Consider the following 26274-nt stretch of genomic DNA (forward strand, 5'->3'; position numbering starts at 1 on the left):
AACCATGTTGTTTTATCCAATATTTTTCAAATTTGCCAACCCGACTCTTAAATCAGGGCCTTTGCAGATGAGTTCTTCCTGAACTATCTACAGTAAAATGTTGTCTTCATTCAAGCTTTTGCTGTTTCGCTCATGGAGACATTCCTTGGTCACACTAAGAGTGACCACCTCATCCCTATTAATTCTTCCTGTACTCATTCTCCAGTTTTCCTCTTACCATGCATGATGTGTTATTATCATGGAATCATCTCTCTCAGCCAGTTGAAATATAATCTCCTTGAAAGCAGAGATTTTTCATTTGTTTATGGCTTTCTCCTAGATCCTTAGAAAATTCCTGGCGTGTACTGAAGAATTACTCACAGAATAAAGAAAAAAATCTTAACTACATTTGCAACTTCCGTATCTGTTCAACTATTTCATTTGTCACATTTATTAAAAAGTTCAAGTATGTTGAAGATTTGGGAGACCTTTTCACAGATGGTTCAAATCTCAACCAAATATTTAGGAACAGATTGGCATTTACAAGGTAAATAATGTGATAGAAAGGCATTTCCAGTCAGAATGATCATGGACACATCATGGTGCCCTGGAAAGACTGTGAATGAGGAATATGACATGTTAAGAAATGAGGGCAGAAAAATTTCCTGAAAAGATCTTGAATGACCTTGAATTCTACGTTAAACATCTTGAACATTACCCTAGACAGTATACAAAACCTCAGAAATATTTTGATTCAGTAAAATTGCTTGTTACATTGATTTTAGAAAGAAACCATTTGTGAGGAAGTTAGTGGAAAGTGCATGTTGGAGAGAACAGATGAGAAGTTACAAAATGTATTAGAAAGCTGTTGATAAGTATCTAAGCAATGGAAGATAAACTGGCACAGAAAAAATGTAGGTTGTATGTAGTTACCAACTCACTTTATATAAATTATTTCTAATTATTTTAATATTGGCTTTCCTGGTGGCTCATCTGGTAAAGAATCTGCCTGCAATGTGGAAGACCTGGATTTGATTCCTGGGTTGAGAAGAAACCCTGAAGGGAAAGGCTACCCATTCCAGAATTCTGGCCTGGAGAATTCATGAACTGTATAGTCCATGGAGTCACAAAGAGTCGGACACAACTGAGCGACTTTAAGACTTAAGACAATATTATAAATTGGATTAAATATAGATAGTATTATTTGACAGATTTGAAACTAATGAGAAAAGTTAAAAAAGTAAATACTTATAAAAGTTACTGCTAGCTAGAAGAGCTGTTTCCCAGTGTATTACATAGACTTGCATATGGCTAACCCTATTTTTAGAGCTGGCAAACGATAAGCAGTGAATCATTTTCACCAGGGACTTCCCTGGTTGCTCAGACGGTAAAGCATCTGTCTACAATGCAGGAGACCTGGGTTCAATCCCTGGGTCGGGAAGACTCCCTGGAGAAGGAAACGGCAACCCACTCTAGTACTCTTGCCTAGAAAATCCCATGGATGGAGGAGCTTGGTGCAGGCTACTGTCCATGGGGTCGCAAAGAGTCGGGCACGACTGAGCGACTTCACTTCACTTCACTTGAAGGAGTGAATAGGAAGGATGTGTTTTTCACTTATTAGTGAAATTTTAATTAACATATCCAAAATATAATTTTAGATGCTTATTTTAAATGGCAGTGACTACAAGAGGCTCTGTGGTACGTCTAGGCAAAAAATAAACCAAAAAAGCCTTAAGCCTTATGCTGAGCCTCATAACTAGTATTAAAATGTGGAAGAGCTGAGCTACACAAACATGAAATATAGACAATCATGACATATTATAAACCCCACATGACCTGTTATCATGTTCTAAATCAAACTGAGTAGAAGCATTCCTTGGAATATGGGGTACAAAAATTCGATAGAAAAGCATTTCTAATCATCATGACTTCTTAGAATTCAAATTCTGTTCAAGTATTTCAAACCACAGAATTACCATATTATGGAGGAACAAGCTATAAATAGTGCTGTGCTAATCCATCAGAGATATTCCATTGCCTGGACTACTTGTCTTCCTTTTAGGAAACGAGGTAATATTTTCATTTGTCTTTTTGCTATTCTATGTACCTTGTAATATTGTAAAACCTAATAGCATTGTTCCAAAAAGTATTTTTTAAAGAAACTAATATCAGTGTACCTTAAGATTCTTTGAGAAATTGTTTGATAGCTAACAAAGCTACTGATTTATCTCCTTTTCAGTGCTTCTTAAAAAAATTAACATACAGATGCTAGAAATTGTTATACTGCTCTATCTTATGAAGAAATGCCACAGTTTTAAGGATGAGCTAATCATAATGAGGTTTTTGAAAATCCAGGGTGCTACACATTAGATGTATGACCTCCTGGATCACTTTCTTCATCTGTTAATCAGACACACTTACCTAACAAATTGTTCCACAGACTAGAGAAAGAATTTACAACATACCTAGCACAATGTCTGGCAATAGCGGATGCTTCGTAACTACAACTATTTCTATGGTTCTCATTTATCAACAAGATAAAAGCATTTCTTTAACTCTCAGTTAATATTTGTCCATGTTCCAGTTTCTTTCATCCATGGAAAATAAAATATCTTAAGTAAAACTGAGGTAAGTGGCTAAATATAATGAACTTATTTCAAATTTTTAATTTATAAAATTTAATATATTTATCATTTTAAAACATTGTCATTATGAAATGCTTATAAAGTGAATGTCATGTGCATTATCCTGTAAAAGGAAACAAGAATATCTGGGATTCTTTAGTAGAAATGATAAATTAATAACAAAAGCAGGCAATGCTAATCTTAAGAGAGAATAATTCCCATGCATACACATTTGCTAAATTTGCACAGGCAAAGATCACCAGCAAATTTAACAATTTTGAGTCAAATAAAATCTTGCCGTTTAGAAATAATATTTCAAATTTGTAGATCTACAGAGTAAAGCACTAAGTGAAAGTGAAGTCGCTCAGTCGTGTCTGACTCTTTGCGACCCCATGGACTGCAGCCTACCAGGCTCCTCCATCCATCCATGGGATCTTCCAGGCAAGAGTACTGGAGTGGGGTGCCATTTCCACACTATTATATGTCAAAAAGGCATTGCTGCTGCTGCGTCGCTTCAGTCTTGACCGACTCTGTGTGACCCCATACACAGCAGCCCACTAGGCTCCTCTGTTCCTGGGATTCTCCAGGCAAGAATACTGGAGTGGGTTGCCATTTCCTTCTCCAATGCATGAAAGTGAAAAGTGAAAGTGAAGTTGCTCAGTCGTGACCGACTCTTAGCGACCCCATAAACTGCAGCCTACCAAGCTCCTCCATCCATGGGATTTTCCAGGCAAGAGTACTGGAGTGGGTTACCATTGCCTTCTCTGCAAAAAAGCATTAAAATAACTTTATTTCACTCTTCAGTTCTTTGTTTATGCACTGGAAAAGTTGCATTGATATGTAGTCAGCAAACCTTGGGGACTTATATGTGGTCATAGTATTAGAGATTGAGCTGGAGGGGATCTTCTTAGTTAAAAATCTCGTTTGGTGGTTATTCTGTCAGGTTCAGTGATGTTTAGTGATGCTCAAGGTTCAGCAGCCTGTCCCAGGCTGAGCTGGGATCAGCAGGCTTCTTGTCCCCAGCAGAGTGCTATTTTCACCTGCCAATTCTTCCCTTATAAGGGAGGCAGGCTCCATATCTTGGCTCACCTGAAATCTGATTTTCAAAAGATTTCTGTTGTTTTTTGCATTTCTGATGATTCTCCACAGGATTTAAGAAGAATTGTAAAAAAAAATATGGCATTATTAGTATAAACATCACTATTTTTCATCACTATATCTTTATGTCTGGAATAGTACCTGACATAGCAAGTATTCATTGAAAAGTGGGTAAATTAATAAATAAATTAGCCATTTATACATAGGGTCAATTATGCCACTAATTTGGTATGCCCAAATGAGCCTCCACTATTTAGAAACTAAGATTTCACATTTCCTTCTCCAGATTTTACTTTATGTTATGTTAATTTATTCTTGTAAAGAACTCATTGTATTCAAATCCATGTGTTTCTCAATGAATCTACTTTTATCAGTCTTCATTGCCCTTTCCTAATTATCTGAAGATTATTTAATACATAATTAATGAGGAAATATGTGATTATAAGGAGAGTAAAACTGTTATTAATTAGCTTCTTATCTATTTCACAGGACCAAGTAAACATGAAGTTCTTCATTTTTACCTGCCTTTTGGCCGTTGCCCTTGCAAAGCATGTAAGTATAATAAGGTACATATGATAATATATAATATAAATATAAGAATATTAAATTGTTTATGAGGATAATGTCAGGGTTAGACAGCAGGGAATAGAGAGGAAGTGTATAAACTTTGAAACCTATAATCAAAGATGGCCTTGGCTCTGCCTTATGTAAGTTATGAAGATGGACAAAAATACCACTTCTAAAGTGTTCTCCTTCTAGGATTGGAAAGATTTTTAGTGCTAAGTTAAAAAGCATACACTTTCTTCCATAAACATTTGAATTTATTGGGGAAATATTTTCACTCCGAGAATCACTTCTTAAAAGTAAGAAACATGAAACCATAACAAGGATTTCTTTTAAAGTTCAGGAGAGTCACAGAGAAAATGTAGATTCCCAAACCATCTCTCAAGCATATGTCAGAATTTCATCATTCTTGACTCCAGTAGCTCAGCAACAGCGATACTTTGATAGGAAACAGGGATGTGTTGAATAGTGCTAACTTTAGGAGTTGGGCTTCCCAGGTGGCTCAGTGGTAAAGAATCCACCTGCAATGCAAGAGACTCCAGTTCCATCCCTGGGTCAGGAAGATTCCATGGAGAAGGAAATGGCAACCCACTCCAGTATTCTTGCCTGGAGAATTCCTTAAACAGAAGAGCGTGGCAGTCTACAGGCCTTGAGTTGCAAAGAGTCAGACACGACTGAGAGACTAAAGAGCAACAACTTTGAAAATGACTTGCCAGATAACCTAAGGCAAAGTCAACCCTTCATTTCTCTTTTTTTTTTTTTATTAAATTTTAAAATCTTTAATTCTTACATGTGTTCCCAAACATGAAACCCCCTCCCACCTCCCTCCCCATAACATCTCTGTGGGTGATTCATTTCTCAAAGCAACATCTTCTAGTGAGAATGTTACAGAAATATTCATATCATACAGTGATAAAGAAGGATTAGATGCTTCACATGAAGCGCTTTGAAAATACAGGCTTGTAATCTGTTAGCTCCTTCAGGAGCAACTGGGCTTCTTCCCTTACCCTGCAGCCTGTGCTGCCAACACCTCTCCCAGGTCCAGTTCTCACTCAGTTCAGATTGGGCTTTTCTTGTGGCTCAGTTGCTAAAGAATCTGCCTGCCATGCTGGAGACCTGGGTTTGATACCAGGGTTGGGAAGATCCCCTGGAGAAGGGAAAGACTACCCACTCCAGTATTCTGACCTGGAGAATTCCATGGACTACACAGTCCAGAGGGTTGCAAAGAGTCAGATACTTTCATTCACTTTCACTTTTCAGATGTACCGTATCATCAGGGTGACCAGAGTTCTTTGCTTCCTTTCCATTTCCACACCTCACACATCAATCTTGAAAAGTTTCTGTTAGTCTCTAAATTTAAAGCCAAACCAAGAGCTTAGCTACAGTAAGAATTCCAGTTAGGTGAATATAAGATAAAATAAGCTTCAGTGGTCAATCTTACACCAAGTTTCATTGTTTCATTATTTATAATCTCCTAGTCTTAATTACTCTTCTCTGTAAATCAGTAATTGTCCTCAGTCTTTCCCCTAAGAATAATTAAATCTAGCAATTAACAAAAACTAAATAAAATATCATGGTATTATAAACATTTTAAGATTCTGTAGCACATGTGCACATACATTATATTTTAAACAGTGATAGGATAAACTAAGAACCCAACATTTCCTAAAAGTAAGAATTACATTAAGCTATAAAAAGGATTTGTTTGACGTACAGAATGATTTGCTGGTAATAATATAGGATATAATATTATAATAATAATGAAAATATTCAACTAAATATCATGCATTTCCAGAAACAAATTCTTAAAAGTCTCTTGTCATCAAAACAACAGGAATAATGATAAAAACAAAACAAAATAGTGAGATACCTTGGCATTTAAATCTACCATAAAACTGAAAACTGTATTTGCTTTTGTTTGTAGAAGATGGAACATGTCTCCTCCAGTGAGCTAAGATACTTTAGTATCAACAGAAAATCTTTTCAGTTAATAAAAACAGAATATGCTCTAAACTATTGTCTTTAAAATAAATTTTCACCAATGAGTCTAGAACTATAGAATTAGAGAAAATTGGAAGTGCAACCACAACGAAAAAGTATATAGAGAGGAATAAAGACCAAAAATCTACACATTCAAATCACCAAAATTAGATTAGTACATTTTTTTTCTGAAGATGTCTCAATATTAATGAGGTATGTTCACAAGTCATGGTGAATATTTTGTGAGTACAGTAACAAGGATCCATTCTGTTTCTGCAAAAAGGACTAAAGCTTTCTGGAGCCATATTACATGCTACTTCCTAAGTGACTTCCCAGCTATGGGTACAAACAGGTTCCCACAGTCACCGGCAGCGCCACCTAAGCATTCTCTTATTTTCCTGTGATGTGTTTAATCTCTCTTAAAAAGATAGAGGAAAAAGTGTAATAATAATAATATGAAAAAAACCCTGAAAATTGTACAGAGGATATAGAAAACCTATTCTTTCTTCCCTGTGGATGATACTTGGGAAAGTTTTTGATTCAGATATTCGTAACCCAAAGCACAATGCAAAATGAGTTAGGTATGTGAAATATAATAGTTAAGTAGAGGTAATGAAACCAGTTAATTTTGTTCTGTAATTCAGATAAAGACTAATATGTTATCTACCCCATGGATAATGGTTGTAGATCAATATATGATTAAGCTAATATGAATTCAATTTAGGTAAATGAGTAATATTGTCTTTCTTTTTCTAAGGAATCTATCAATATCTCCCAGGAAGTAAATACCAAATTCTTAAGTCAAATGTAATATATTTTAACTTTCTTTCTTTAATCAAAGTTATAAAATAAATTTATTTATTTTGTAGACATATAAGCAGGAAAAGAATATGGCCCTTCATCCCAGCAAGGTAAAGTTTGATTACTTTAGTCTATTAATCTTTCACTGATGAGACAGTTTTTCTATCAAACCTCGATCACTTTCTCATTCAGTCAAAAAGAGAATTGTGTTTGTGATTGTGAAAATGGTGATGTTTTCATTGTTTTGTTTAAATGCTATATACTAATGAAAGGAATTCTGGGAAAAGATTTGAGAGCCATTTTTGAGCCACAATATTAAAGTAGAATATCTTCGAAAGAATTTCTTGTTAAAGATTCATCATTTTTACTTTTCTTCCTTAATTCCGTACTCTTTTGTTCACAAAATCATATTTTCTTTGCTATAACTGTATGCTCAAGAATATTATACTACATTTCAATAAATGTTATATCTTTTTGGCTTTGTTTTCTTCTAGGAGAAACTTTGCACCACATCCTGCGAGGTATACACTGATTTCACATTTGTAGCATAATGTGAAGTAAAATGTTATAGTGTTTGAAATTAACATACATTGTATAAATTAATATACATTGAAATTAACCTTTATTTGGAAAATATATTTCAAATCAATCAAACTTGAAAACCAAGATTATCTTTAAACAATGAGACCAAAATTATAGTCTTCTCAATTCTATGACTAAATCAAATGAAGAAAATATATCTTTGCATGAATCAACTAACACATTTGATTCCTAGAATCTATGAAGAATGAAGAACTTATCTTTTAGTGTTTTTCAGTATCAAACTTATTTTATCCTTTTTTAAAATTCTTTTTCTGTTGCAATATTTTCTTAAAACTGACTCAATCAATTTATCACAGAAACAATATATATTTGCTTCCTAAAGCATGTCAGTTTCCCTAGTGATGTATTTTTCCTAATACATAATAAGTAACAACTATTAAAATGAGAAAGAAAAATCTATCCATGCCTTGCCTAAAGTTATCTTGTATGTTCATTCATTCACTTGACAAATCTTTTATTCAACAAGAACTATGTCCCCAACATTATCTTAGTCTCTAGGAATACAGTAATAATTATGAGACTCACTGGGGATACAACAATAAACACAGTAAACAACAATAAATACCGCTGTCATCAAATAGGAAATTCTGTTATAACTTATACAAAACTCATACAATGAAAGCGATCCAGTCTAATGCATCTCTTAATGAGAGAGAAATTTTTCCTTCTATATTCAGGAGAAAATAGTATAGCAATGCTGTGGGGAAATACATCTAATTATTTTTCTTCTCTCTTTAAGGAAGTTGTAAGGAACTCAAATGAAGAGGTGAGAAATTTTTATACATTTGAACATTTTTTGTTCATATTACCAATATTTAATATTCTAAAATTAGTAATGGCATATGGAAAGATGTTTAAATTTCCTTTTTTAATAAACTGGAAAATGATTTATAAGTTCTTTCAAAATGACAGTTTTTCCCTGTCCACTTGAGTAATGTCCACCTAAATCACTGTGTATTCTCTTGAGCCACTTACATTTAAATATATGATCATTTTTATCTCTTCCACTTATTTGCTAAAGGTGATTAAAAACAAGCAGCCAAGAAGCCTGGTTGCATTGCTTTTATTTCAATCCTTTTAACTTATCATACTAATGATCATGTTTGTAATAAGAGACATATCCCAAGTAAACATTAACATGCAAGGAATAATGTTTGCATTTCTTCTGGCAACCAGATTTATATTGTATATATTATTTTTTTCAAGGAATATTCTATCAGATCATCTAGTGAGGTAAGAGACCTTTTCTTTTAACACTGAATAGCAAGTTCATCCAAAATAGATTTTCAGCAATGTGTAGTAATTTGTTGTTAGCATCACAAATAGGGTGTGTAATAGAGAAATCATTTACCCAAACTTAATGTCATACTGGGGAGACTGGGAAGTGACTATCTACACCCTGGTGTACATGGATGTTCTTTCACAGGGATATCAAATATCTGACTCCAGAGGAAAGAAATAAAGATATGCTCTGGTACTGATAGAAATACCCAAGCAATGAGCACAACGGGGAAAGGTGTCTGGAAAAGGGAGAACCATAGCCTTGGCTCAGAGCCTTGAGGCTGCGCCTGAAGACTTCCTACTTAACATCTAGGAAGCCTGCTTTACTGTTTCTCTAGGCCACGGGTCTGTCTGGAATGGAGAGCCAATGGCCTCCTATGAATAGCAATGTGTCATCCAGAAAAGGTATACTGGATTCAGTTTGCCACATCTCACTAGGCCAACTTTGTAAACTTGTTTGTCACCTGTTTACACTCCCTAAACATTTGATATTGAATTAATAATGTAGAATTGATGAAAACTTTAAAATTAAACATGTTTTCAGTCACATGTTATTACTTTGAAACTGAGGACTCTGAATTTTCCATGTATTGAATCTCTAATAAATACTGTAACTCCAATACTTTGGCCACCTCATGTGAAGAGCTGACTCATTGGAAAAGACTCTGATGCTGGGAGGGGTTGGGGGCAGGAGGAGAAGGGGACAACAGAGGATGAGATGGCTGGATGGTATCACCGACTCGATGGACAGGAGTTTGGGTAAACTCCAAGAGTTGGTGATGGACAGGGAGGCCTGATGTGCTGCGATTCATGGGGTCGCAAAGAGTCGGACACGACTGAGAGATTGAACTGAACTGAACTGAACTGAATAAATACTGTAATTTCTCAGTAGTAGTAGCTTGGACTCTAAATATACTTAATGAATTGCCCTTTCTACTCTAGTACAATGCTAAGACTAAATCATGCAAGTTAAGTTAATCCTTCTTTTCTTCCCTGAAGGAATCTGCTGAAGTTGCCCCAGAGGTAACTAATTTTCATTCAAATAAAATGAAATTCATATCGTCCAGCTTTGTTTTCTCTTTGTGTATTTTTATAACAAGCATTTCGTTTTCTTAACAGGAAGTTAAGATTATTGTGGACGATAAGCACTACCAGAAAGCACTGGTAAATTTTTCATACAAATTATAACTTCAAGTAAACAGTCATAGTAACACTGCTTCTTCTCCAAATGTTCACATAACTATTCCATCCCAGTTACAGAAAATTTTTTGTTACTAAACAACCCTTGTTAGGTAAATTTGCAATGTTGTATGAATTATCTAATTAAATAAAGTTCTAAGAAACTTGGTTCTTCTATAATCTACTTTTGACACATAGAGAAGATTCAATACTGGAGTAAATATTGGTAATTTTCTTTCTCTCTAGAATGAAATCAATCAGTTTTATCAGAAGTTCCCCCAGTATCTCCAGTATCTGTATCAAGGTCCAATCGTTTTGAACCCATGGGATCAGGTTAAGAGAAATGCTGGCCCCTTTACTCCCACCATGGTGAGTGCTGCTTTTTTATATGTTGTCTCTTGTTTTTTTTCTCTTTCTGCTTTTGGTGAAGGATGAGTTCAGGATAAAGATTTGTAAAATGTCTAGAGATAAAATGTCCCAATGAGACAAGTTTTAACTTAGAAAGTAGAACAACTGCAAAAATCTTATAGTCCAGAAATTAAACCACAAACAAAATATAGCTCAAGTATAGTAACAAATAACAATAGCAACCATAATGACAAATAAGTAATTTAATTTAAATTGAACATACTTGTCTTAACAGTATGCTTCTAAATCATTTTGCTTGGCTTCTCAAACAATTCTCTAAGAGGAGATAGTAATCATTAATTTCATGTAACAAAAAGATTGCCTTGTTAAGAAAATATAAAGAAATGAAGTAATTTACCTAGGTTCCAGGTTCTCTCTCTACCATTTTCTTTCATAAAACAGTCTGTCTTAAGGAATGTTTTCGCACATGAGGAATAAATAATGAAAGTTTTCATGGTCCTTTTTTTTTTTTTTGGATATAGAACAGAGAGCAGCTCTCCACCAGTGAGGTAAGGCATTTACCTACAAAGGCAATAATCTGATAACTAGTAAGATATTATTCACTTATTATACACTGTACTAGACAGTCTTGGATGTAGTTGCTTAAGCAATAAATCTGGATTTACATAAAAATTGAAAAAATTTTTCCGATTGGAAAACTGGAACTTTAGATCCCTAAGAAAAATCTGGGAAAGGCAGAACAAATATGTACACATTGAAGGATACAAAGATTGGATCTGTGCTAGTATACTTTGTCAAAATGCTGTTACTACTTCTTTTTTTATAGCTCACCATTAATATTACTATCACACCATGGGACCTGGTATAGATCTTAAATTTTAGAAACAGAGTGAGAGAAATTCAATGTATTATTCTGAAATAAGAATACAAATTAATTCAGATCCATATAAATTGCTGTTATCCAAGTGTCTTCCTGCACATCACACATAATTAAACACATTTTCACATCACATAAGAAATTGCCTAGCTTTATTCCTACTTCATAATGATAAAATATTTGAGAAAAGAGAAATAGCAATTTCATAAGTAAGACTAAAATGTATCATTTCAATTTTTTCTTAAGGTATCTGCCAACTCCTCTCAGGAAGCAAGTCAAAACCACTTACATTAAATACAGTTAATAAATTACTTTTTATGTTGTTACAGTTATAAAATATTATTTATTTGCATAAATATAATCAGGAGACAATGTGGTTATGCAGACCAGTCAGATAAAATGTATCTACATATTTATTGATTCATTGATATGTCATTCATCATTCACTTAAGAAATATGCATTTAACCAGCATTATGCCCTTTACATTATGTTAGACTCTTGGGATACAACAGTGATTTACAAAGCAATAAAAACAAATTGAATTATTCTTTATAAAAGAGGAGTTTTTCTACATATAGTCAAAAGGAAATTATGTATAGACAATACAGTGGGAATTAAATGTCTAATTCTTCTTTTATTTTTCAAGGAAAATTCAAAGAAGACCGTTGATATGGTAAGATATTATTTCTATATGAAGCTATTTTAATTAATAGTTTCAAAATCTAATATCAATAATTAGGCTTATCTGAAACATTCTTCTTTTAATAAAATAGTTATATTTGTAAGTTATTTAAAAATGTGATTTTTCTCCAACACTTAACTCTGTTCCACTCAATTGTCTTGAATTCTTTCAATTAAGTCCTTCCATGTGAGCAAGACTTTTCTATATCACAAAAGTTTTATATTATTTCCACTGCTTCTTTTTTTTAATCAATTTTTGAACTAAATATTTTACTTCAATTCTTTTTTACCTATTGTACTATTATTCTTTTTGTAAAATGAGAAAGAACTAAAACTCCACAAATGTTAAAATTATACTGCTACTGCTAAGAATTCAATTATCTTGGTCCCCAAATTTTGATTATTTTTTTTATTTCTCCCAGAATCTTCTTATAGTTCATCCAGTGAGAAAAAATATATTTTTAAAATAAATAACCAACTAGCTTATTGCACTTTTCTGCTGTTAATTATTTTTAGCATATTAGGTATTTGCTAATACTTAATTTTTTAACAGAGCCACATCAAAATAGCCAGTAAAATAAAGAAAAACACATGTAAGAAAAATACACAGATTCAAAGTCATTTTAGAGATCTGAAAGGAAGTGTATCCAAAGGTTTGAGTAGCTGTTCTAGCCATGCTTTTGATAATGTTCAGCTGGACCCTGATTCATTGATAACAGGCATTTTTCAATTAAGCCAATGCCAAATAAACATCCTGTCAATTGCTTTCACCATAGTTCTTCCCTGAATCTCTCTGGTTGTTCAGGGGGTTGAATACTGGATTGGGTTATGGGTTGTGTAAATCACAGTTACAAGAACACTTGCTGTGTTAGAATGAGTCAAGTGGAAAAACGCAATGGGAAGACATCCCAGGAGAGGATGAAACATGGATTGTGGCCCACAGTCTTATGGCCTGAGGCACAGTCCAACATCAACCTCATTGAGAGCTTTAAGAGCATGCCTTACCCTTTCTTTCAATTTGGGGGTCCATACCCATTAAAAAGGGCTTCCCAGATGGCGCTAGCGCTAAAGAACCAGACTGCCAATGCAGGAGACAAGAAACACAGATTTGATCCCTGGGTTGAGAAGATTGCCTGAAGAAGGGCATGGCAATCCATTCCAGTATTCTTGCCTGGATATCCCAGGGACAGAGGAATCTAACAGGCTACAGTCCATAGAGTTGCAAAGAGTCACATAGGACTGAAGTGACTTAGCACGAAGGGAGGCGCAGCCATTAAAAAAACAATGGTTTTCCCAGAAAGGATGTGCAAGCTCTGCTACATACCTCAAGAGCCTGCTTTGTTTTAGTTTTCCCTCTCTCTCTCCCTCTCTCCTCTACTCCCTGGCTTTGCATCTGCTATACTCAATGAAAATTTGACATTATATGAATAATATACATAAATGGAAACTCAAAACATACTTTCAGTCAGTCAATTATATGGACACAGAGAATGCCCTGAAAATGCATATTCAAACTCATTAAATTCATAATAAATTTCTATAAAATAGCACTTTGTTACTTGATAGCAGTGATTTAGCCTTGAATTGTTAAAAATAATTAGCTCTAGTTCTCTACTGTAATGATACAGACAAAATTACTGGTGGGCTATTCAAGTAAAGCTGATTTTCATTTTTTTTTCCATAAGGAATCAACAGAAGTATTCACTAAGGTAAGTACTTTCCTGTCAAACAAAATTAATTACATGCTATCCTATAATATTTGCTTTGCATTTATTGCAGTTTATTTTTATTATTAACAGAAAACTAAACTGACTGAAGAAGAAAAGAATCGCCTAAATTTTCTGGTAAATTTTTATACAAACACGTGCGCACACTCAAACTCAGCTTGGACACCACTGAACCACAATCCTCTCAACAACAACAAAGCAAAACAAAAAACTCACATTTTTTTAAACGAATTCTAATTTCTATAAGTCTTCCTTATACTTTATGAAAATTATTGCAAAAACCTTCTCCCATTGTACCAGTTGTACTATTGCCATGTATCCACACAACCAGTCATTCCAAAAACTCACTGACTTTTCATTTTGTAAAAATAGAAAATTATCCTGAAGACAGATACTACTGTGTTTAATCTCTATAATAATCTATAGTTGTACCCACATAAATGGTTCAAAATAGAACACAGAGGAGAGGGATATTTAATTACAGAATAGGTGACAAGCAATATATTATCATTTACTTCTATAAGATAAATGACACTCAGAGATTAACAATTGGCTCAGTGTCACAGGTTCTACTGAGTTAAATCACACATTCTATATGACTCTAAGGACTAAAGTATTTCCACGAGATATGGAAAAGAAGCTGCAATCTAAGACACTGTTAATAAATTATCCTCTTGCCTTCTTACACAAATATATTTTTCTTTTTTTCCCACTTAAGCATTTTGACATTAGTTTGAAATAACCAAAGAATATTTTTAAACCTACCATTTATTTTATAAAAGTAAACATAATTTTATATGAATAAACTTTACTTTGCTTAAGTCTGTTTGGTATCATTTAGAATTTATCCAAGTAAAACTTTATTTGGTTAGGTCCAGGTGTTCTGACATATGGGATAATGGAATAATTACAATTTTCCTAGAAAAAAATCAGCCAGTATTACCAGAAATTTGCCTGGCCCCAGTATCTCAAGACTGTTTATCAGCATCAGAAAGCTATGAAGCCATGGACTCAACCTAAGACAAACGCTATTCCCTATGTGGTGAGTTCACCCTTTTATTTTTAATTTTAAAACGAGTTGTCTTTTGTAATAAAAATAAGATAGGGAAATGAAATATGGAAATAAAATTCTAAGTCCTAAAGTAAAAGCTAAAACAAAATTAAATGAATGTTCTAGGCTGGAAACTGAATTATAAATCATATAGGGTGAACAGAGCTAAATAAGCAGAAATAATTATCATGATACATTGTGTTTGCATTGGATTTAAATTTCATAAGTATTTGCTTATAATATTTCAGTTGATTCTATAGCATTTCCTGAAGGTGGGTCAGCACAGAGAATATTACTGCCATTTCACAAAAGTATCTGAAATTCCAAAAAGTAGCCTGACCAAACTCTAATTAACATTTCTCCTTTGTTTCATTTTTGTTTAAATGTGACTGAGGAAATGTATTTTAAGATAAGGAATAAGGGAGAGAGCAGGAAATTTTACCTAGAGAACCAAGAATTTAATATAAAAATATAAGATTGGAATCCAGAAGACCTGACATAAATAAACTTTTGATTTGGGGCAAGTCATTTCATTTATATGGATTTTTAAAATATGATTTACTGTATTGGATATACATATAGCATTTAAAAATATCTTCCCCGTGATTAGAGAAAATAAGAATTTAGTATCTGTAGTTTGGATATAATGTGCCAAAATTTTTTCTAAATATTTCCACGGAGTTGTAAATATTCTTTTTGTTTGTTATTATAAGCAATTAGCTAAAATATATTATTTCTTTCTCTTTTAAAGAGGTACCTTTAAGATTCTTGAATTAACTGCTTCTACCTGGTTATGGTAAGTAACTTTAGGCTTATAATTTAAACAATAAATGGGATTTTTGTGTGAAGGATGACTAATATTAAGTAATATACATACATGTTAAATTGCTTCAGTCATGTCTGACTCTGTGTGATCCCATCAACTATAGCCCACCAGGCTCCTCTATCCATGATATTCTCCCGTCAAAAATACTAGAGTGGGTTGTCATGCCCTTTTCCAAGGGATCTTCCGATCCAGGGATCGAACTCATGTCTCTTACATCTGTACTGGCAGGCAGGTTCTTACCACTAACGTCACATGGGAAGTATATAGCTTCAACTTTAAGTCATACTTGGTTTATGAAATATTTAAAATTTTGCTTATACCTCCTGGATTCACAAATGTAAGTGATCTGTGTATTTGCATGCATTTTATAAATATTTTGAAAATAAATTGTAGAGAAAGTTCTCTATAGCTGATGATAAATTCAGTCAGAAGCAAGAGCTCAGGGGGAAAATTGTCACAAGCATAATGGTCACAAGGATGATAGCCTGTCACCTTAGAGCTCAGACCCAGAATTTCAGTTTGGTGAAAGATCTACACTATAGTTTTCTTACACGAGCTAGTTTAAAACCAGCATTATTTTCTCTGGAAAAAATCATTATCTTTTTAAACACATAAAACCTACTTCTCCTAGTGATTCTCTTTGACATTTTAAACATTGCCTTAAAACCATGATGAACAGTCAAGGAAACAAGTATACATCAATGTTGCTTTTTTGTGTAGTCACTTTTTCTTTGATATTGTCCTTGCAGTACATAAGTCATCTCCAATCTTGGCATTCTGTCTCACTCAAGATTTCTTCCTCTTTGTATGTGTCCTGCAGTGGGACAAAGCAGGTTTCAGAGGAACGAGTAGTAACAGTGGTAGTCATTTATTGAGGCCTTGCAATGCTTGTCACAATCCTAAGCCCTTTGCCTATATTAAATTTCACGTTCACAGAAACCTACATAACCAATATTATTAGCCACGTTGAGATAAGGAAACTGCTTGTTCATGATCACCATGTAAAAGTGGGAAAGCCAAGAATCCAGCACAGATTTCCAGTTCTAGGACTCAAACACTCCACTATTGTTGCCAAGCTACAATCCAAGTCCAACGAGAGGAATCTTTTAGAACACTTTTTTGGCTTTAGGTTATGTTGTCACAAACTTGATTTGCTTTGTCATATCACTTTTTCCCTCCAAATTATGGAAAGGATTAGACTATTAATTTTCTGTGAAAAAAAAAGAATAACTATTATGAATATGAGCTGAATATTCAGTTGTGTTTAATAAATAGCCTTATTCACTTTGCTATCATTATTTATATACTTATTCTACATTAAAAAATTTGATCATGTGTTCTATACTGTGAGAGACATGAAGGAGACAAAAATAAGGTACCAAACTTATCTTCATTAAGCTCTATTCTAAAGTCACAGAAATGCAATACAAGGTGCCAGATGCTAAGTTAGAGACATCAGAAATATGTAGTAGTACAAAAAGATCTAGTGATGCCTCAAACATAAGTCCTAAAGTAAGTCCTTTCGGATAATTAGAAATAGGCTAAGCAAAGCAATGACAAAGGAAAAAAAAAGGTATCAAACTGATAGAAAAATGACAAAAGAAACAGAGAAACCAAAAATGCAAGTCAGTTTTAAAGAATTTAATAATTTTAGCAATTTCTTAATGTATCAGCCCATTGTCATTTTGCATAATTATTTTGTTTTATTAAAATCTAGATTTCAATTAGATTAAAGGGTTTTAGGTGCAGGAAGCAACAACATTTCATGTTTAATAAATTATTTAGAAAATAAGAATAATTAAATATTCCTTCAAGTTGCTGAAGTGTAAATATTTACCACTTTATCAGTTCAGTCGCTCAGTCCTGTCCAACTCTTTGCGATCCCATGAATCACAGCACGCCAGGCCTCCCCTTCCATCCCCAACTCCTGGAGTTCACTCAAACTCACGTCCATCGAGTCACTGATGCCATCCAGCCATCTCATCCTCTGTTGCCCCCTTCTCCTCCTGCCCCCAATCCCTCCCAGCATCAGAATCTTTTCCAATGAGTCAACTCTTCTCATGAGGTGGCCAAAGTACTGGAGTTTCAGCTTCAGCATCATTCCCTCCAAGGAAATCCCAGGGTTGATCTCCTTCAGAATAGACTGGTTGGATCTCCTTGCAGTCCAAGGGACTCTCAAGAGTCTTCTCCAACACCATCACAGTTCAAAAGTATCAATTCTTTAATGCTCAGCTTTCTTCACAGTCCAACTCTCACATCCATACATGATCACTGGAAAAATCATAGCCTTGACTAGACTGACCTTTGTTGGCAAAGTAATATCTCTGCTTTTCAATATGCTGTCTAGGTTGGTCATAACTTTTCTTCCAAGGAGTAAGTGTTTTTTAATTTCATGGCTGCAGTCACCATCTGCCATGATCTTATAAATAAATATAAATATTAATACTACTTTTATTTGTTGGATTAAAGAAACTGGCTATCAGTTTTCACTCATGCATTAAATTATTTCACAAATAGTTATTAAAATCCTACTACTATGTGCTAGGTTATCACGTTGAACACTAGAAAATATTAACTAATAGTAGTTACAAATAATAACATTTTGGATGCATGTATATACATGGCTGAATCCCTTTGCTGTTCACTTGAAACTACCACAACATTGGTAATCAAATATACCCCAATACAAAATAAATTTTAAAGTTTGAAAAAAAATAATAACATTCTGATAAACTAGTATGGATGAGTATGTGTGGGTTCTGTATACAGACATACATTATTTCTTGAATATAGATCAATAGGTAATGTAGTATTCTGTTTTCCTTTTCAGGTTGGACTGGAAAATCTATCTTCTACAGTTTCATATCTACCACTTTACTTCATACAACCAGCATATTTGGGGTGGCGCATCAATAAGACAAATCGCAGAGTATTTCCTGAATTATTTATACTCTCCCTGTTAGTTTATATTGAATATACTGGGTTTATATGGTGGTTTCATACAAACTTAGCTGATGATTATTTAAAATCCTTTCCCTAATCTTTCTGAGTTATAGAAATATTTTTCTTTCCCTCTGGAAATAAAATGTCAAGTGCATTCTTTGGTGTGTAATCATCATTTCCATCGTTCATAGTGGCCCATGAGTCTGTGGATTATAATATTGTTTGTTGTTTAGTTGCTAAGTCATATCCAACTCTTTGAGACCATGACCCACTAGGCTTCTCTGTCCATGGGATTTCCTAGGCAAGAATACTGGAGTGGGTAACCATTTCCTTCTCCAGGGGATCTTTCTGACCCAGGGATTAAACCCTTGTCTCCTGAATTGCAGGTAAATTCTTTTCTGCTGAGCCACCGGGGAAGGCTTCATGGATTATAACATAAAGAGTCTCTTATAATATAAAAGAGTCCTAACAGTAACTCTGAACCAGCTTGACTACCATCAAAAGAACCATACACTTTCTGAGTAATTCAATCTTCCTTCTCATAAATATTGCTTATTATATTCTCCAACCACAGCTAGGTTTACAGTATTATTCAATCATCATTCTACCTTTTTTTTTTTTTTACTTTGTGCCCATCATCTGCCACAGCATTAACCCCAAACTTTCACCAGAGGCTTCAGTCCTCCTGTCTCTGGTTGCCTTGTCACACTAAAGTAGGGAGACAGGCATTGGGAACATAAACCTTCCGAAGTCCCCCAGTAATGGTATTAACAACTGGAGAAATAGCAAAAACAAATGGCTTCATGTATGGAACATAAGAAAATTCTAGAAGGGTGACATATCCAAAGAAGACAGAGGGATAGGGAACTTAAAGGAAAGTGAATTAAAGAGGAAAGAATGAAGATGAAAGCTATTTGAGCTTAGAAATTTCTGTGACATTTGCTTGTGATGGGAAGACATTGGAGAAGTTTTCATAGGCAAGTGACATTATATGATAAGTATCTTTGATGAAAAGATCTGAAAATTGGAGACTTTTTCTTTGATTCAGTAGACTACTCCAGTCCTTTAACCTTCTCATTGTACTCCATTCTATCCAAGCCTTCTTAACCTCACTTTTTTTCCTATTCAGGCTGAACACTGAAGGGTTTCTCAGAAGAAGGGTACACATGCCATATATTTTGAAAGAGTGGAAGGGGTAGAAGCTAAGAGAATTTTACTTTGTCTTCATAGAACTCTCGATCCCTTAACACTCTGAATATATTCCATTCTATTTCTTATTCGCCTCACTTCCTTTCTTACACAGCCCAGACTTCACCCTTAGATTTTTTTTAAGTATCACTTTGATAACTCTTGTAACTCTTCTGTCCCTCTGTACTTAGTGCTACTGGAAAGCATGCAACCATGAACTGAATTTCTACTGCTACTTCATGCAAAGCAGCTGAATACTAAAGTAAGTTTGTTTTTTAAACATCTCTAAACATGTTAGTCATGAAAGACTGCTTATCAATCTTTGTTGTCTTGGCATTAGAGTTAGCTGCCTTCTTCAACTCTCTCTAAACTCCTAATTATCTTACTGAAAAAAAAATTACCTTTCTACTTTATTGACACATATTGAGTTTATCAGTCCTAAACACTATCTACCTCGCTAGCATGACACTTCACTAACTTGATCTAAATCTGAACATAACTTTAACTGTCGTCTTCAAATCTCAAGGGCTGTGGTGATCTTTCTCTGGTTCAAAACTAATAGCTCCTTTTGTGCTTTTTAAAATTTCCTCTGTAGTCTATCCTGTTCAGTGTTGTTCACTGGGCAAAGTAATAATAATGATTATAACATCTGAAACTCATTGAACAGCTATGTGCAGGGCAATTTATATATTTGTCTCAATTATCTTTATAACTATTAACAATACTCATTACTAATAACTCTTAATACTATACCTTATGGATGAGGAAATTTTAGCAAAAAAAAAAAAATATGTTGTCTTCAGTGGCAACATTCTACTTGGATCTATTGATATTTACATCCTGGTGATTCTTTCAATTGTCCTTATTTAGCTATTTCTTACTGGAAACACTCCCATTTCTTTCTTCTACACAAATATCAATGCTCTCTAGGCCTCTGGCCACAGCCACTTCTTTTCAATTTCAACATATTTTTTCCTAAATCATATTGTCCACTTTAAATATTTTAGTTGCCACATACAATTGGCTGATTAAAATCAGCTCCTAATTATTTAGATAAATTCAGCTCTAAATTACTGTTCCCCAAATTTAGACAGATATACCCAGTTGACTTCTGAAACCCTGTCTATATTTGTTGGGTTTCCAAATTAAAATGTAAGCAATGTCAGTGGGAATGTGTAAGCAGACATCAAGTCCTCAGTAATCAATACATTATCTGACATTTGAATGAATTCCATATATTCCATATACTCCACACCTAATATTTTATTTGCTTTGCTGTTTTAGTCGCTAAGTCGTGTCTGACTCTTTCCGACCGCATAGACTGTAGCCTGCCAGATTTCTCTATTCATGGGATTTCCCAAGCAAGAATACTGGAGAGGATTCCTATTTCCTTCTCCAGGGCATCTTCCTGGATCAGGAACCCAACCTGAGTCCCCTACATGGGCAGGCGGATTCCTTACCACTGAGTCATTAGGGAAGCCTGATGGTAATATTTTGTTACCACAAATTAAACTGGAACACAGTATTTATCGTAGCTGCTTTTTGCAATCAACAAATAATTTTCAAACACTAACTAGATGCAAGTTTACATTATTGGTACAGATAGATACCTAAAGAGTCTCCTATAATTAAAAAAGACTTAAAACATATGAAAGCAGGAAAACACATTACAAAACTTTGGAGATGAATTCCATACTTAGGGTAACAATAGTTAGTGGCATATCTTTGTTGAGTATGTCTCTTGTAAATTAAACATCTCGACATTTCCAAGAGCATAGCAGTCAATAACAAAGTATAAAGTATACTATTTCCATTATTACAAAATAGCAAGATATGTTCTGCTCTATCTGTATTCTGAAGTCACCACCTATTTTTAGGTTGTACGTAACAGAAGAGTACTCTCATGTTTATTCATATGTATTCTTTCCACCTGTCAAACATAATCTGCAGATTTCCTAACTTGTTGACTCACAAAGTAATGGACTTAATAATACTAATTTTCAGTGTAACAGTCAGAAATAGAGGGTCAATGAAGTTTACATTTGGGCTTCCCTGGTGGCTCAGATGGTAAAGAACCCACCTGCAACGTGGGAGACCTGGGTTTGATCCCTGGGTTGGGAAGATCCCCTGAAGGAGAATTCTAACATCTGTATAACTGACTCTGGTCTGATGGCTTCTTTTTAAATTCATAATTTTTTCTTGACTTTCAGTGTATCTTGTAAGTCTCTTTACTGAATGTCAGACATATGTTATATTTCAGAATAAGATGAGGAAAACATTTTATGCTTGTATGTGAGTACTTTTCTTTTCCTTCTATGAGGGCTTTAGTAGTGGGATTTGTATTAATTGACTCACAGAAAGAATATTAAGCACTTGAAGAAAGGATTCTCTTACTCTGAATAAACACTGCAGCCACTATTATGATTCAAGAATACATCAAGCTAAATAACTTCATGTTGCTCCGATGATGACTTGAGCACTGCCAAACAGTATGATATCATTTTGTCATTTCTTATTCAGTACTACGTGTAACTGGAGATACAGTGGTTGATAAATAAATTCACAGGATGGAGGGGCTCTTCTAAGTTTTAATGATTATAATTATTTTGGTAGGTAATTCATATTTGTAACACTCACAATAAATTGTGAAAAATTCTGAAAGGTATGGGAATATCAGACCACCTGACCTGCCTCTTGAGAAACCTGTATGCATATCAGGAAGCAACAGTTAGAACTGGACATGGAGCAACAGACTGGTTCCAAATTGACAAAGGAGTACGTCAAGGCTATATATTGTCACCCTGCTTATTTAAGTTATATGCAGAGTACATCATGAGAAACGCTGGGCTGGAGGAAGCACAAGCTGGAATCAAGACTGCTGGGAGAAATATCAATAACCTCAGATACGCAGATGGCATCACCCTTTTGGCAGAAAGTGAAGAGAAACTAAGGAGCCTCTTGATGACAGTGAAAGAGAAGAGTGAAGAAGTTGGCTTAAAGCGCAACATTCTCAAAACTAAGATCATGGCATCTGGTCCCATCACTTCATGGCAAATATATGGGGAAACAGTGGAAAGAGTGACTGACTTTATTTTTCGGGGCTACAAAATCACAGCATATGGTGATTGCAGTCATGAAATTAAAAGACGTTTACTCCTTGGAAGGAAAGTTATGACCAATTTAGACAACATATTAAAAAGCAGAGACATTACTTTGCCAAAAAAAGTCCATCTAGTCAAGACTATGGTTTTTCCAGTAGTCATGTATGGATGTGAGAGTTGGACTATGAAGAAAGCTGAGTGCCAAAGAATTGATGCTTTTGAACTGTGGTGTTGGAGAAGACTCTTGAGAGTCCCTTGGACTGCAAGGAGATCCAACCAGTCCATCCTAAAGGAGATCAGTCCTGGTTGTTCATTGGAAGGACTGATGCTGAAGCTGAAACTCCAATACTTTGGCCACCTGATGTAAAGAGCTGACTCATTGGAAAAGACCCTGATGCTGGGAAAGATTGAGGGCAGGAAGAGAAGGGGATGACAGAGGATGAGATGGTTGGATGGCATCACTGACTCGATGGACATGGGTTTGGGTGGACTCCGGGAGTTGGCGATGCACAGGGAGGCCTGGCTTGCAGCGGTTTATGGGGTCACAAAGAGTCAGACACAACTGAGTGACTGAACTGAACATAAGAAGAGAGACTATACTGTAAATATTTAAACTATTTGTTTTTCAATTGTATTCCATACTTAAAATAAAATAAAGCATACGATTCCTCCACTGTAATTACCAATTGATGCAAAAAAATCAGACAAGTAAGGCATATTTGGACTTCCCAGGTGGCTCCACTGGTAAAAAATCTACCTGCCAATGCAGATTCGATCCCTGGGTCCTGGGTTGGGAAGATTCCCTGGAGAAAGGCATGCCAACCCACTCCAGTACTCTTGCATAGAGAATCCCATGGACAGAGGATCCTGCTGGCTAAGGTCCGAAGAGTCACACAGAGTCAGACGTGACTGCTGTGATTTAGTACAAACACACCTAATACATATTTGCAAAGTGCGTTTTGGAATTACATTTAAACTTTGCTATTTTTATGGTTCTGAAATAAGCAAGTAATTTACACTCAAATCAGAAAATTGATAGGTTTTTTTTTTTTTTTAGTTTTCAGTTCAGTAGAGTCACTCAGTCATGTCCAACTCTTTGCAACCTCATGAATTGCAGCATGCCAGGCCTCCCTGTCCATCAACAGCTCCCAGATTTAACTCAAACTCATGTGCATCGAGTCGGTGATGTCATCCAGCCATCTCATCCATTGTTGTCCCTTCTCCTCCTGCCTCCAATCCCTCCCAGCATAAGGGTCTTTTCCAATGAGTCAACTCTTCACATGAGGTGGCCAAAGTACTGGAGTTTCAGCTACAGCATCAGTCCTTCCAATGATCACTCAGTATGGATCACCTTTAGGATGGACTGGTTGGATCTCCTTGCAGTCCAAGGGACTCTCAAGAGTCTTCTCCAACACCACAATTCAAAAGCATCAATTCTTCAGTGCTCAGCTTTCTTCACAGTCCAACTCTCACATCCATACATGACTACTGAAAAAACCATAGCCTTGACTAGACGGACTTTTGTTGGCAAAGTAATGTCTCTGCTTTTTAATATGCTATCTAGGTTGGTCATTGGAGAAGGCAATGGCACCCCATTCCAGTACTATTGCCTGGAAAATCCCATGGATGGAGAAGCCTGTTAGGCTGCAGTCAATGGGGTCGCGAAGAGTCAGAAATAACTGAGCGACGTCACTTTCACTTTTCACTTTCATGCACTGGAGAAGGAAATGGCATCCCACTCCAGTGTTCTTGCCTGGAGAGTCCCAAGGACATGGGAGCCTGGTGGGCTGCTCTCTAAGGGATCGCACGGAGTCGGACACAACTGAAGCAACTTAGCAGCAGCAGCAGCAGGTTGGTCATAACTTCCTGCCAAGCAGTAAGCGTCTTTTAATTTCATTGCTGCGATCACCATCTGCAGTGATTTTGGAGCCCCCAAAAATAAAGTCTGACACTGTTTCCACTGTTTCCCCATCCATTTGTCATGGAATGATGGTACCAGATGCCATGATCTTAGTTTTCTGAATGTTGAGCTTTAAGCCAACTTCTTCACTTTCCTCTTTCACTTTCATCAAGAGGCTTTTTAGTTCCTCTTCACTTTCTGCCATAAGATGACACATAAGTGTCATCTGCATATCTGAAGTTGTTTGTATTTCTCCCAGCAATCTTGATTCCAGCTGTGCTTCTTCCAGCCCAGCATTTCTCATGATGCACTCTGCATAGATGTTAAATAAGCAGGATGACAATATCAAGCCTTGACGTACTCCTTTGTCAATTTGGAACCAGTCTGTTGTTCCATGTCCAGTTCTAACTGTTGCTTCCTGATCTGCATACAGATTTCTCAAGAGGCACGTCAGGTGATCTGGTATTCCCATCTCTTTCAGAATTTCCCACAGTTTATTATGATCCACACAGTCAAAGGCATTGGCATAGTCAATAAAGCAGAGATAGATGTTTCTCTGGAACTCTCTTGCTTTTTCTATGATCCAGCGGATGTTGGCAATTTGATCTCTGGTTCCTCTTCCTTTTCTAAAACTAGATTGAACATCTGGAAGTTCACGGTTCACATATTGCTGAAGCCTGGCTTGGAGAATTTTGAGCATTACTTTACTAGTGTGTGAGATGAGTGCGATTGTGCGGTAGTTTGAGCATTCTTTGGCATTGCCTTTCTTTGGGATTGGAATGAAAACTGACATTTTCTGGTCCTGTGGCCACTGCTGAGTTTTCCAAATTTGCTGGCATATTGAGTGCAGCACTTTCACAGCATCATCTTTCAGGAATGAAATAGATCAACTGGAATTCCATCACCTCCACTAGCTTTGTTCATAATGATGCTTTCTAAGGCTCACTTGACTTCACATTCCAGGATGTCTGGCTCTAGGTGAGTGATCACACCATCGTGATTATCTGGGTCTTGAAGATCTTTTTTGTACAGTTCTTCTATGTATCCTTGCCACCTCTTCTTAATATCTTCTGCTTCTGTTAGGTGCATACCATTTCTGTCCTTTATCGAGTCCTTTGCATGAAATATTCCCTTGGTATCTCTAATTTTCTTGAAGAGATCTGTAGTCTTTCCATTCTGTTGTTTTCCTCTATTTCTTTGCATTGATCGCTGAGGAAGGCTTTCTTATCTCTTCTTGCTATTCTTTGGAACTCTGCATTCAGATGCTTATATCTTTCCTTTTCTCCTTTGCCTTTCACTTCTCTTCTTTTCACAGCTATTTGTAAGACCTCCTCAGACAGCCATTTTGCTTTTATGCATTTCTTTTCCTGGGTATGGTCTTGATCCCTGTCTCCTGTACAATGTCACGAACCTCTGTCCATAGTTCATCAGGCACTCTGTCTATCAGATCTAGGCCCTTAAATCTATTTCTCACTTCCACTGTATAATCATAAGGGATTTG

At 35.4% G+C, this 26274-nt stretch overlaps 1 protein-coding gene across 1 annotated transcript in view; it reads left to right on the plus strand.

The window, feature by feature from the left end:
- The first annotated feature begins 4202 nt into the window (after positions 1 to 4202).
- PRR27 (proline rich 27) overlaps positions 4203 to 26274 on the plus strand; it is a 44550-nt gene continuing 22478 nt past the window's right edge. Inside the window, exons 1-15 of the mRNA XM_068974963.1 lie at positions 4203 to 4253; positions 6190 to 6214; positions 7001 to 7026; positions 7115 to 7156; positions 7541 to 7567; positions 8389 to 8415; positions 8856 to 8882; positions 9930 to 9953; positions 10050 to 10094; positions 10356 to 10478; positions 11000 to 11026; positions 12003 to 12029; positions 13723 to 13746; positions 13837 to 13881; positions 14687 to 14806. Coding sequence (XP_068831064.1) covers positions 4203 to 4253; positions 6190 to 6214; positions 7001 to 7026; positions 7115 to 7156; positions 7541 to 7567; positions 8389 to 8415; positions 8856 to 8882; positions 9930 to 9953; positions 10050 to 10094; positions 10356 to 10478; positions 11000 to 11026; positions 12003 to 12029; positions 13723 to 13746; positions 13837 to 13881; positions 14687 to 14806 — 660 coding nt within the window. The remainder of the gene's footprint in view (positions 4254 to 6189; positions 6215 to 7000; positions 7027 to 7114; positions 7157 to 7540; positions 7568 to 8388; positions 8416 to 8855; positions 8883 to 9929; positions 9954 to 10049; positions 10095 to 10355; positions 10479 to 10999; positions 11027 to 12002; positions 12030 to 13722; positions 13747 to 13836; positions 13882 to 14686; positions 14807 to 26274) is intronic.

Source organism: Capricornis sumatraensis, chromosome 7 (genome assembly GCF_032405125.1).
Source record: "Capricornis sumatraensis isolate serow.1 chromosome 7, serow.2, whole genome shotgun sequence".
Taxonomy (NCBI): domain Eukaryota; kingdom Metazoa; phylum Chordata; class Mammalia; order Artiodactyla; family Bovidae; genus Capricornis; species Capricornis sumatraensis.